At 41.7% G+C, this 13,798-nt stretch overlaps 1 protein-coding gene across 1 annotated transcript in view; it reads left to right on the top strand.

The window, feature by feature from the left end:
• HCN1 (hyperpolarization activated cyclic nucleotide gated potassium channel 1) overlaps positions 1-13,798 on the top strand; it is a 184,272-nt gene that overhangs the window by 139,074 nt on the left and 31,400 nt on the right. The window contains exon 5 of the mRNA XM_080972498.1: positions 4,890-5,036. Within this exon, the coding sequence (XP_080828624.1) occupies positions 4,890-5,036 (147 nt within the window). The remainder of the gene's footprint in view (positions 1-4,889; positions 5,037-13,798) is intronic.

Raw genomic sequence — 13,798 nt, 5'->3', positions numbered from 1 at the left:
ACTTGTTAAAGCACAAATTATCCAGTGAGATACAGCTGCATATGAAGGGCATATACACCCAAGAATGCATTCACATTTTTATCCTGTATCTTCCAAGAGCAGGAAAAAAGTAGAGTTCTGATCTTTAAAAAGTGTTCTGCAAAAACTCATTACTGAAGGCTGGAAAACTCCTCCTAAATCCTGCTGTTAACATACCTTGGTATTAAGTAATGAAAGCACCATCATCATGAACCAGGGAAGCAACTACAGTCATTAGCCATCAATACATTCTGGTCATATTGGCAGGATGTGACCTGGACTTATTGATGTGATTGTGCAGCCTCTTTATTGTTGATTTGTCTTTGTGAACATAGTGATCCATTTAAAGTAGAAGTGGCAAACCTGTGGCTTTCCATATGTTGTTGGAGTCCAACTCCCTTCATGCCTAGTCTTCAGCAGATTGGGGAGGGGGCATAACCAATTGGTTTTTTTAAATCATCAAAAACAATAGAAGCTTATTGGGAGATTACGGTCATATGTAGCACTTCTGAACAACAGATAGTTTGGTTAAGAGAATGGTAAAAAGTGTGTGTGTGTGTGTGTGTGTGTGTGTGTGTGTACGCACTCACAATGGAACTTCCACCCCCCTCCTCTCCCCCCAGAACAGATTTAGGGAGGACTGCAAGGTGGGGGGTGGGTGGGTTCCATTGATCAAGTGGAAATTGTTGCACTGATGGAACAAGTTAGCTAGATAGTGTCCTTAATTTTCCTAGCAATTTACCCAAAAGACTTTGAACAGATAGCTAAAACTGGTGTCATTAAATCTCAGGTTAATCACTCTTAGTGTCTGAGGCTGATCAAAAGATTTTTAGGTTGGCCAACAAAATAGTAAATGAGGTATAATACCTACAAATGTCTTTTGAGACCTGGCTCCAGCAAGTCGAATCACTTAGTTCCAAGCTTTGTTACCTTTATTATTTATCTTTCACCTAAGAATGTGGGTCGAAGGCTATTCAGTTGCAAAGCAGAGTGCAGTCAAAGAAACAAGCAACAAAGGAGGATTTGAACAGGTGACAGAAGATCACAGATCAATGCACAGGGGACTGGCTATCCGACTCATGCAAAGGATAAGGAAAGGAAATGGGTCAAAGCTAGGATTGGAACTTGTTAAAGTGTATTAATTCAAATCTCTTAGGTCAGTAATCTGCCAAGAGGCAGAAATGTGGATAAGAGTACAAAAGGCATGGCTTAAGCAGAAGCAATTAATTGGACTGTCATGTACTAGAATGCTACCAGTGCAGCTGAAAAAGGCGTACATTGCCTTGTAAAGGTCAAATTCTGGGGAACCAAGCAGGAAAAGAAAAGTTATAAACACTAATTCTGTGGTCAAAGCTTGAATGTCATGGTGATTAGACTAGACATTACCTCCACCAACAGATACAGGCTTTTCCTGGTCCTGTCCTATATGTTCTCATGCTGTGGTTCACTTGCTCAGTAGACTAATTGAATATTTTTCTTCAGCATACCATGTGTCTGAAGTGTTCATGTGTGTTGAATTATCAATTAATTGTTAATTTAAGGAGGGATAACAGAACTATAAACTTTGGGGTGGCATTTTGCTCAACCTTTTCTACCTGGGTATTGATACTGAAATATAAAAGACATGTGCACTCCAATATGGATACTTAAACAGAAGAAAGAAGGAATAGGTAGAAGGAGCCGGACGTGAGTAGCTGGGTTACAGCAGCAAGATGATTTTGACTAAAATTAGCTGGGTTGTTAAATGGATAGGGTAATGTGTGCAACAACCAGTGACAAGGTCTGAAGTACCTGGGATAGCTCCTTGCAGGGGCTCTGTGAATAAGAGTGGCGTTCTTGGTGTGAAGGCCAGCATTAAACTCTGCACAGTTAAGATGGAATTCGTTGTCAGAGGTTATAGTGATGGCCACCAACTTGGGTAGCTTCAAAAGTATTTTAGGCATGTTCATAAAGCACAAGACTATTGACAGCTACTAGTTATGATGCCAACGTACTAGCTCCAGCATCAGAGGTGGCATGTCTCTGAATGGCAGTTGTGAGCTTCCCATAGGAATCTAGTTGGACACTGTGGGAACAGGTTCAGCCTTTGGTCTGATCCAGCATTGCTCTTGCTATGCAGTGTCCAAAGGAGCCTTTAAACCTGGAGCCCCAACTCCCTAAGATTATAAGGCAGGGATTGGGGAAACTTGTGCCCCTCCTGTTCTGGGGTCTGATTCTGACTCCTCAGTTGGAAACATAGGAGTAAGGTGAGCTGATGTATCAGGGGTATTAAACCAGTCTGGTGTTCACTGCTGACAATCCATTCTTACTCTGACAGATTGCACCAACTTCTCTGCCTTGGACTCAGTTTTGGGTGGATTTCAGAATTTATTTTATTTATTTCATGAAAAATTATACAGTGGTACCTCGGGTTAAGTACTTAATTCATTCCAGAGGTCCATTCTTAACCTGAAACTGTTCTTAACCTGAAGCACCACTTTAGCTAATGGGGCCTCCTGCTGCCGCTGCGCCGCCGGAACATGATTCCTGTTCTCATCCTGAAGCAAAGTTCTTAACCCAAGGTACTATTTCTGGGTTAGCGGAGTCTGTAACCTGAAGCGTATGTAACCTGAGGTACCACTGTACAATGCTTGAGTGTAAAAAAACAAACAAAAACCCAAAAACCTCAAAGCAGTTTATAAAAAGAGAAGTCTCTGGGGCAGGTATTTCCAGCTGAAGATCATCTCAGAAAGATCTAGGGGTTAGGCTGTTGTAGGACCCATTCCTTCCCTACCTGCCACTGCTGGGAACTTTTCAAGGAGAATATTTCCAGACATTCTGTGTTTGCATAGATGAAGAGCTTTTCATATGGACATACTCAACTGATTCATACAGGAAACGTTTGTACTTCTTTAGTGTAAAAGCATTCAGTTAAAGGTATTTGACAGAAGGGCTCATAGATGAAAATCTTACACCATTGGTTATTTCACCTTCTCTCATATAACCTTGGTAGTAGGTCTCATGTGTTTTGCAAAAGGACCAGGTTCATCTTCCTGAATTAGCTGCATACACCCAAAAAAACCCTTTACCACAAAACATGGCTCATATGTACAAATCAAAAGCAGCCAGCCTATCCATCCCCAGTAATTAGTGCAATATCAGCCACAATGTCCTGACAGCAAATATACTGATTTTATAACATCTGGTGCTGAGGACTAAACAGTGACCTTCCTCATAATGACCTTTCAGTTTAATCCCTTTTGAAAATAAATCTTATTATGGATGAGTCAGCAAACAGCTCTACTGTGTTTGCTGTTTACAGCTTGCATTTTTCAGGCAGCAGAAAATGCAGATTTTAATATACCGGTATATGTTTTAGGCTTTTCATTTCTACAGCATCCCTCTGTGAGGTTAGTAATTTTTTAGCAATCATGTTAGTGAGTACTGTACATGATTTGCTTGTGATCTTCCCCTGATTCTCTAAAATCTATAATGTTTGGACTAAAGCAGGATTGCTCCTTGAAATGCCATCCCTCCTATGGTTGTTTTCAGCATTGGCATTAGGAATCTCAGATGTTGGGGGACGGTTAGGCCAGGGGTTGGGAACTGAATGCAGCAGCCAGATAATCCTCCTCAGTCCTCACAGACTTAATGGCGAAAATTACACCTGCAACCAGCATTTAATTCCAGCTACCGCTGGGCGAAGGTAAGAATGGATGGATCAGTCTCTTTCCATTCCATAGAAATAAATTCATTCACAAATCTATGTAATCCTATTTCTACATTAAATTTAAATATGTATTTTTAAAGGATTAAATATGTATTTTCAACATTTTTGTCTCAATATACACATTTCTAAACATATTTTATCCCAGATATATACTTTTATATTACATAATTATGATACATTTTTATAATTGATGCATTTATGAGAATGCAATTATCCTTTTTATACAGATCTGGTATAGCTTAGTGGCTAATGTGGTATGTGCTGAAAGGCACAGCTCAGTAGTAGAGTCGATATGTGGCATGGAAGAGTCCCAAATTCAATCTGCAGTTGGGAAAGATCCCTATCTGAAATCCTAGAAAAAGTGCTGTCAGCCAATGGAGACAATACTGTGCTTGATCTGACTTCCTTCCTATATTCTTATGAGTCAGGGCACCCCAAATTCAAGTATCACTTCAGCCATGATCACTGACATAGAGCTGCAGAGTTGGAAGGAACCCCAAGGCGCATCCAACACAACCCTGTTCAGTGCAGGAATCGTGCCTGCAGCTGTCCCCGGGTGGCCTCGAACCACCAACCTTCTGGTTAACAGCCAGGCACATGGACCCATTGGGTCACAGGTCTCACAGACGATACGTTTGCTTGAAGAACACATTAGCCATCACTGCCAATGTTCTCCTGTAGTGGTTTCAGCTGGTGGAAAAGACAACATGTGCTCCAGGTCATTTCTAGACTTCTAGTGAGGCCCAGCAGTCGTGACTGGGATCCCATGTGAACTGTGTGGCTGCTCTAAAACATGAACATGCCTTATGTGAAGAGTTCTGGCATTCAATGGCAAATATTCAAATGGCCATGGTTCCAATGCAAGAGGCCATTGTTTCCCACATGGGGAAAAGTTCAAAAGCCAAGCTATATAGAAAGAAATTTTTGACCACACAGTGCGCTAACAAAAAGTCTTTTCTGAATTATCACCTCAAAACTTTGTGCAGTATCAAAGCAAGGGAGAAACCACTTATTATTATCCTTTCACTCCCTCTGCTAATAGCCACACATTTGCCTTTTGCTTTTATGATGTTAGTAATTCACTCATTATGGATTTCCCCCATTACATTTTAAAAGCCTATTGCATTAATATACTTTTTTTTTACATTTCCTCTTTTTCTAGTACAAGCAAGTGGAACAGTACATGTCGTTTCATAAACTACCTGCCGATATGCGCCAGAAGATCCATGATTATTATGAACACCGTTACCAGGGAAAGATCTTCGATGAAGATAGCATTCTCAACGAACTCAACGACCCACTTAGGGAGGTAAGGATGTCAACATTGCGAGAGGGTTTCTCCCTCATTCTGAGCTTGAGAACAATTCAGGTGCATGAAAAGTACACCCTTCATTTGAGGTGGGCTTTAAAGAGCCCCTGAAGTTTTTCTGAATTTGGCTTGGGTCGGGAGAACTTTGCTAGTTTGTCTCCAATTAGACACAACAGGCAAACTAAAAAGTTATTGCGATGATATGTTCATTTAAAATATGGTTTACTGTTCTGTTTTGCTTCTCAACAACTCAGTTATGGCATTTCAGTTATTATGTAATGTATTGCTAAAACCACCCTTCTTAAGAAGAGGATTGAAAAACCACCAACCTGCGAAAATTCAGCAAACATCATCCCAGTTCCTCCATTCCGCCCTAGTACCCAGGAAAACAATATTAAGACCAGATTTCTTTTTAAAAAATAGGCCAGGTTCACAAATCACTTTACAAGCTTAACAGTGGTTTAAAAGTGAACATACAGTGTGCTAGTTCAGAGGGAGAAAAAAAATATATTCGCTGCTTTTGCTCTTTGCTTTTTTCCTCTGTACTGCGCTACTGGGAACTAAGCCATGGTTTGGCTCAGCATTACATCCACATTATGGTTTATCTCTCTGCAAACAAACCACAAGCTGTTTTTCCTTGGCCTGCTACTTGTGGTTTGTTTGGTGGAGACAAACCATGAACCGGAGTTTGGACAGAATGTTAAGCCAAATCATGGCTTAGCTCCCAGTAGTGATGCAGCAACAGGAGCTGGAGAAAAGTAAAATGGCCATTCTTTCCTCCCTGTACATTTGCCTTTAAGCTACAGTTAAGCAGAGCTGTGGTGGTTAAAAGTGATGTATGAAAGAGGTTGGAGAATCTCAGCCCTTGTTGAAGAAGAATCAGCATAGCTTCTCTAAAAGAAAGTCTCACCTTACTAGCAGGGTTGGTCAATAGATTCTGAAGTCACAAAGTACTGAGAACCAAGTGGAACTGGGTCATCTCAACTTACCCAGCAAATAATGCACTTTGCAGCTTCGACAAGCTCAATATTTTTGCATTTTATCCAACTAATGGTGACTGCAGCATAAATTCCTTCTTTGTTTATAAGCATGAATTTGCTATTAGCGTTATCAAAATGTCATGCTCATTAATTGTTAAACTCTGATATGGAATGACAAATGCTAAAATTTCCATGCCTGATAGTGCTTAATGCCAACATTTTTTAACCTTTCCAAACTACACTTTCCATGTACTGGATAACAAATTGTATGTCTCTTGCACACAAGGAGCAACAATTCATATTTTCCCCCTCAAGTTGACCCTAGGAAAAAAATATATGAGTGAGCTAACAAAAACACATGCAAATGCTTTACTCAAGAGGTAAGCTTCTGAAAATATGAGCAAGAGAACTGAAATGATTATGCAGCATTAACTACAGTAGGTCATTTCTGTTCCTGTTGTAATTGCATTGTGATTTCAGTTGTTCTAAAAAATTAAACTGCATAAAAACTTTAAAATACAGGACTGCGCTCAGGATGAGGACTACAGCAATCATTTGATGACAGTGCATAATTATCACTGATGGGAGATTTTAATTATGTTTGTGGAAACTTGACAAAGCCGACTGTAGGAGCACGTTATGAACATGACATTGATCAAGTTACTTAAGAACAGGATGGTGGGTGGGGTAACAACAACAACAACAACAACAACAACAACAACAATTCAACCTACAAATGCTGGCACAAATGTCTCCCTAAATTTAAAATTTCCATGTGCCATCAATGATGTTTAACAGGATGGGGATGAAAAACAATCTGTTTTCTATCCCAAAATGAGGAAAACTGCACAATATGTTGGAGGAAGGGGGAAAAAAGGATGTTTGAGACACCCAGGTTATTATTTGAGCCCAGAAGCAACTGGCTTGGTCATGCTGACAAGTTGGAAGCAGTTGAATGAACTGCGGGTGGCTCAGTACCAGCAGATGTGCGGAGCCAAGCATTGACTGAAAATGCCATACCAAGAATTGCGGCTAAATAAATGCTAATGCTAATGAAAGGATTGGTGGACAAAAATAAATAAAATAAAATCTAGGCATGAATCTGCAAGAGCAGATTTTTATTTCATACATTCCCTTCTGGGCTGGCGATGTTGGGAGCAGATGTGAATGTTCCCTTTGTACATTAGGTGACACACACAGAGAGACCAATCTCCATCTTTTGTGCCACCAAGAGACATTCAAAGGATTCATTCCAGCTAGGCAAAAACATTCAAGATGGGTGCGAAGTTAAGTCCAGGCAGGATGTGAAGTCTTGGGGGATTATTTGAGGGCCATGGCTGGTCCTGAGATTCAGCACTCCCTTCCAAAAAAGAAACCCAAACCCAGATGTGATTAGCAGTGGCACATTTAGCATCATGCACAGCTAATCCCATAGGTTTGTGTGTGTTGTTGTTTTTAATTAAGGGGGAAAGCTGAAGAGCAGCAAGCAACTGTGTTTTGAGGGACATGAAAAAATGACACTGGGACAATAAGAGACTAGTGCCCCATTGCCGAGTGATAAGATTTCCAGACTCATGAATGCTAGGATAAAAAATGCCAGGAACTCTCTCCGGCGATGTGCCTTATTGTTAAACTGTCTGGAGAATAGCATTCCACTAGCTGACCTTGCTCACAGGGGTTTCGTGGGCATCATTACTTGCTTCTTGCAGATAATAACAAGTAATGCAGTGGGATGGCATCGGTCGGATAAGTGTTCTTTGCAGTTCCTTAAAGCAGCTCCAAGTTCCTGTAAAAAAAAAAAAACAATGAAAAGAAAGTCTTGACACTTTGAATATGATGAAAGATTTTTGTGCCTGACTATTACCCAGGCTATAATTGGTTCCATTAGTTTGTTTCATGGGGATGAAGAAGAAACTTCAAAGCTGTGCAGGGAACTGTGTGTGCCACTGTTTCTACGAATAATAAGATAGTTATTGCATAGTACACAACACTACAGTATAATCCATTAAGTTGTTGGTGGAATTGTCCCTCTAATCAGAAACGTGGGGAAAGATGTAATCTGTTTTGGGGGTTTTAAATAATTGTTTGCCCAAATTGTTTGAGTCTTCCTTGTAACTATTTTACAAATTTAAAGTAAATATAAAGGTCTCTCTGAGTGAGACTTCAACCGTCTTGAAGGCAACAAATTTCTTCCTCACCCCCACCCCCCGTCACATCTGGCCATTGAATAGCACCAAACCATTTCAGCTACACAGATTGCTTACAAAAGCTCTTCAGATCCTGAATCTACCTTTCCAAATGAAACTTAAACTGGTCCATAACACATTGCCAGGCAAAAACATTCCTCTTCTCCTAGGCTTATCAAACAATCTATGGCCTTTTAAATTGGGGTGGATATTGTTTTCGTATGTTAAAATGTTGTGTATTTTTGTGTTCTTATATTGTAAACCGCCCTGTGATCCTCAGATGAAGGGCAATATAGAAATTTAATAAATCATCATAATCATCATCATAAGTAAGAGGATTTAAGCCAATTTATAGCAACGGAAAAATTATTTATTTCCTCATTTCTATATGGTTCTCCATAACAAAATCTCAGAGTGGCTTACAAAAATATATAAAATAATATTTGAAATACAGAAAACGGAAACCAACAGCAGGAAGAAAATACTCCTTACAGACTGTTGACCAAATCAAGCTGTTCCCATGAGCACTCAAAGGCTTGAGTGAAAAGGTGTCTCTTAAGTAGCCTATAGACCCGACATCAGGAAGAAGCCTAATGGACCTTCAGAATCAGGGAGTTCCACTACATCTGAGAAGGTGCTACAATGGGTCCCCACCCCCTGCACACTTCTCAGGTGTGCCATTATAAGGAGGGCCTCCTCCACAGATCCTTTCTGCCAGGCTGACACATATTAGGAGAGGCACTCAGTTGGGTCCTTGGATCCCAAACCATTTAGAGCTGTATAAGACATGCAGATCCATGAGAGTCGCATGGACTGCAAGAAGATCAAACCTATCCATTCTTAAGGAAATCAGCCCTGAGTGCTCACTGGAAGGACAGATCCTGAAGCTGAGACTCCAATACTTTGGCCACCTCATGAGAAGAGAAGACACCCTGGAAAAGACCCTGATGTTGGGAAAGATGGAGGGCACAAGAAGAAGGGGATGACAGAGGACGAGAAGGTTGGACAGTGTTCTCGAAGCTACCAGCATGAGTTTGACCAAGCTGTGGGAGGCGGTGGAGGACAGGGGTGCCTGGCATGCTCTGGTCCATGGGGTCACAAAGAGTTGGACATGACTAAATGACTAAACAACAACAACAAAGACAAAATAAGTATCTTAAAGTAGACTCCATAGCAAATAGGCACCCAGATCATGGGAAATAACTCACTCAATAACTGAGCAGCGTCATTCTTCACCAGCTGCAGCCTCCAAACCATCTTCAAGGGAAATGGGTTGAGGGCTGAGATCCAGCAGAGTTCTGTTTTCTAAGCAGTACTAGAATTCTCTGCATGTCCAAGTATAATAGGAAAGCAACACTTTGATCAAAATCCAGTCTGCCTCATCAACAGTTAGATGTGACTACGGAAGTTTAAATTGGTCAATTTTGGTTTCTCAATTTTCTAACCTTCAGTTCTCCACATATCCATGTCAGTTGTGATTTTTTTAAAAAAAAGTCCTCATGAGAGTGTAGTGTAGCTTTATATTGTAAACGTATGCATGACATTTTGCCAAAACTGCACATTTTTTTTGCAAAGCAAAATAATGCATTTAGGTATTTAATTTTCAATAGTATATGCGTGTTTATGAGCGCTTTACCCCAATGTACGCATTTATGTAATTATTTGGCTGGAGAATTGCACTGCAGAATTCAGATAAGAATGGATTTCAAAAGATGGCTGTATTTCATTCCCGCTTTGTTTTGGAAAGTGCAAATCAAATGTGAACTGAATCAAATTTCTCCCCATCCTTAAGAAATGACACACTAGAAGTTGGATGGTATTATTTCTGCATCACCATGACAAAGCCTTAATACATAGCATTGTAGGGCAGACCTATTCTGGACACCTTACACTGGATACTTCAGCATCTCCCATTGCATGCCATTGCATGCTCCATTGTAGCTCTGCAGATCAGATCAGCCCCAGAAAATTATAGCCCAGTTGCTTTTCCAAGGTAGGAGACAGCTACAGTTCTACAATGCAAGTTGTGACAGAGCTATAGCAGCACAGCAAACCCAACTTGTGAGAAAGAGGTTAATACCCTTTCTGAGCCATTATTTAAAGTTCAGAGCCAGCCTATTTTTAGATCGTAGTGTGAGAAGACGTTGGCTGAAAATAGATACAGATCACGTCTCCTTGTAGAATATAGAACATTGGGACACTTCATTTTCAGAGAACATAATTGGTATTTGGGATATAACCTCCCTGCTTTCAACCTTTCGTGCACTGTAAAAAGAGATTTGTTATAAAAACCTCTCATCTTATGTGAGTATTCCTAAGAACACAGAGCACAGCAAAGGGTGGGGCAGGGGTGGATTTAGTTAAGATTCGGTTTTGCTAGCCCATTTTGGGTGTGGCTAAGGTCAAGCTGTCCCCAAGTTTCCATTGTCTTGGTACTGTTTTGGCAGAACGTATGTTTAGCTCTCAAGCAGTACACTCTGTAGCAGCAGAATATATTATCCATTGCAAAAGTAGACAAATGAAAAATGCACAAGCCCCCACCGTTGTCTTCTCCAGTGCCCTGTGGTACTCCCATCATGCTCAGAAGTTCTTTCTTAATGGTGATTTCACTTATTTATGTATTGTATGCTAGCTGTACCCAACAAGAGCAACTCTCCCAGTTGCTCATATATTTTATTCATTGATGGACAAGAGGATTTCTAGGTTGGCCTTCATTACATGATCCCAGGGTAGATTGTGCGGCAATAAAAGAGCAATAGCAACAAAGAGAACACTATGAAACCAGATTCAGCACAGCTTTATAAAAGCAATTTTAAAAAACAAACAAGCAGCATCATTAAAAATACCCAGGAAGCACAACCTGGGCTTCTCATCTGCAGCAACAACATAATTCCTAATGCCTTTTTTTAAAAAAAGAAAAGCCTGGGCAAATGAGGGATTTGTCACCTAGTGTTGAAATGACCAAAGTCTTGGCACTAGTTGTGCCTCAAGGGCAGGGCTACCCAACCTTTCTCAGATCAAGGGCTGAACTTTTTTCTTGACAATGTTCCAGGGCTGCATCCCAGTAGCAGGCAAGGCCAAAAGTAAAAGTGGGTGGAGCAGTGAATGTGAAATTGATTGATTGAATTTATATACCGCCCTATAACTTCACAGAACAAAATCAAAACATAAAACCGCTAAATACATAATAAAAATAAAAACAACTCAATGACCCCCCTCCCCCCCAAAAAACCCCCACATTTTTAAAGGGCACAGGATGTAAATCAAATCAACCAGAGGCCTGGTTAAAAAGGAACGTTTTTTCCTGGTGCCAAAAGGTGTATAATGAAGGCACCAGGTGAACTTCCCTGGGGAGAGCATTGCGCAGACGGGGAGCCACTGCAGAGAAGGCCTGTTCTCGTGTTGCCACCCTCCAGACCTCTTGAGGACGAGGCCCACGAAGGAGGGCTTTACACAGTTCAACTTTACACAGCTGGTTAGTTTCTATCTGGACTCTCCCCCCCCCCCCATCCTCCTTCAAGGCAAGAAAGAGGCACTATCAGCATCACAGAGTTGGAAGTGTTCACAGACACATCCCAGCCAGATAAAAACAGGGGGTGTGAATCAGGGCTAGTCACGGATGTGTCTAGGGAGAAGGGAGAGGCTAGAGAGAAAGTGGGGCATCAGGAGAACACTGAGGACCAGAGAGAGAAGCTTGGAGGGCCACCTTTGCCCCCTGGGCCTGATGTTCCCCACATCTACTGTAAGGGAAGGGTTTCCAAAGTCAGGGTGATACTATGCACATGAGGAAGGCTGACCCAAAAGCTTTTAGAGGAGTCAGAGTGTGTCACCTGACATATTCTGGCCTGCTTTCTTGCTGGCCTCCTTCCCATTCCTTCCTTTGGCCAGAACTGGACAGTCCTGCCAGATTTTCAGAATTTCCAGATTTCCGGGTCAAGTTTCTTGTGTGTTGATATTGCTCTGGTGCACACATTTTAACAATTTGATTAGTGGAGGAAATAATACCAGAATGGACTTCCACTGTGTACAGAAGAGCTCAGGGTGGCAGCTTCGATCATTTTGTTAAACTCTATTCGAATGCAGTGTTTATCTGTCTAGCTCCAAAGTGTTAAGTGCACTGTGCCTTGACACTTACGACATTTTTTGCATTGCCCCCTTGGGCAGTAAGTTCGCAAGGTTTGCCATCATTCCACCTTGGCTGACACCAGGAGACCTGATGTCCCCCTTCCACAGCCAGATGGTGGCACTTTGTCATTCTGGCCGATATGCAGCATCTGAGTCACTGGCTTGAAGAGATTAGACCTCGTGTCCGGCTCTCGAAGACTGCTCAGGCACTATAAAAATCAACTTTGGTGGAATCGCAGAAGTGGTGATTAACATGCAGGCGTGTTTCAGAATAATTCAAACCACTTCTTGGCGAAGGCAGAGGAGTCTTATTTCTTTCAGAAATGATCTTTGGTTCATAATTAATTTATAAGTTAGGTGAGATAAACGTAATTGAAATGCTCTTCACCACAAAAGACATGTCAGGCTGTAATAGGCCCGTAAATTAGCCAGCCTTGGCTTTGAGTCATTTGAATGTTCTTTTTAAGATTCCCTGGCCACATGAGTTACTTAAGGAGATGGAGCCAGGCCACATTGCCTCTTAGGCAAACTTCCAGGGCCACACACCAGTGGTGGTGGTGGGGAACAAAGGCCAAAGTGGGCAGATCCATGGATCTGAATTGGTTTGACTGCAGGCTTCCTCAAACTCAGCCCTCCAGATGTTTTTGGCCTACAACTCCCATGATCCCTAGCTAGCAAGACCAGTGGTCAGGGATGATGGGAATTGTAGTCTCAAAACATCTGGAGGGCCGAGTTTGAGAGAACCTGGGTTAGAGTGTGGTGCTGAAAATGCCAGTGTTGCAGGTTTGACCCCTGTATGGGACAGTTGCATAGTCCCGCATTGCAGGGGGTTGGATTAGATGCTCACCAGGGTCCCTTCCAACTCTACAATTCTATGATTCTATGACTCTTACCTTTGTACGGTAGGCTACATTCCATTCATACAGAAGGCAGAGGCTTCTACCATCCACGTATACACACCTCTCCACCCACCACCAAAGCAAACAAGAGACATTCATAAGGCTGAAGGACACAGGCAAAATCTCCTGAAGTACAGGAGCAGGGCTGGTGAGGGCCGTGGTCTTGGGAGAGTTCCGAGGACAGAAGAACATAAGAAGAAACTGTTGGATCAGGTCAAAGGCCCCTCTAGCCCAGCGTTCTGTTCTCACAGTGGCCAGCTAGATGCTATGGGAAACCTGCAAGTAGGATTTGAGCACAAGAACACTCTCCCCTCCTGTGGTTTCCAGCAAATGGCATTCAGTAGCATTGTTGCCTCTCACTGTGGAGGCAGGACATAGTCATCATGGCTAGTAGCCATCAGTTCAATCTGATTTGTTAGCAGTATGCAATAGTTTGCATGGGGATTTTTAATAATTCATGGATTCCATATTTTTGGGTGTATTTCTCTATCACTTTCCTGCCTCCAAAAAAAGTCTGTTTCCTTTTCACTTTTTTATTTTAATGTGGATTTGTTGTCCTGGGGCAGCAGACT

The sequence above is a fragment of the Podarcis pityusensis genome (genome assembly GCF_964106645.2).
Source record: "Podarcis pityusensis genome assembly, chromosome: 11".
Taxonomy (NCBI): Eukaryota; Metazoa; Chordata; class Lepidosauria; order Squamata; family Lacertidae; genus Podarcis; species Podarcis pityusensis.
The sequence above is the reverse complement of the archived record's forward strand: the minus strand, read 5'-3'. Positions and strand labels throughout refer to the sequence as shown.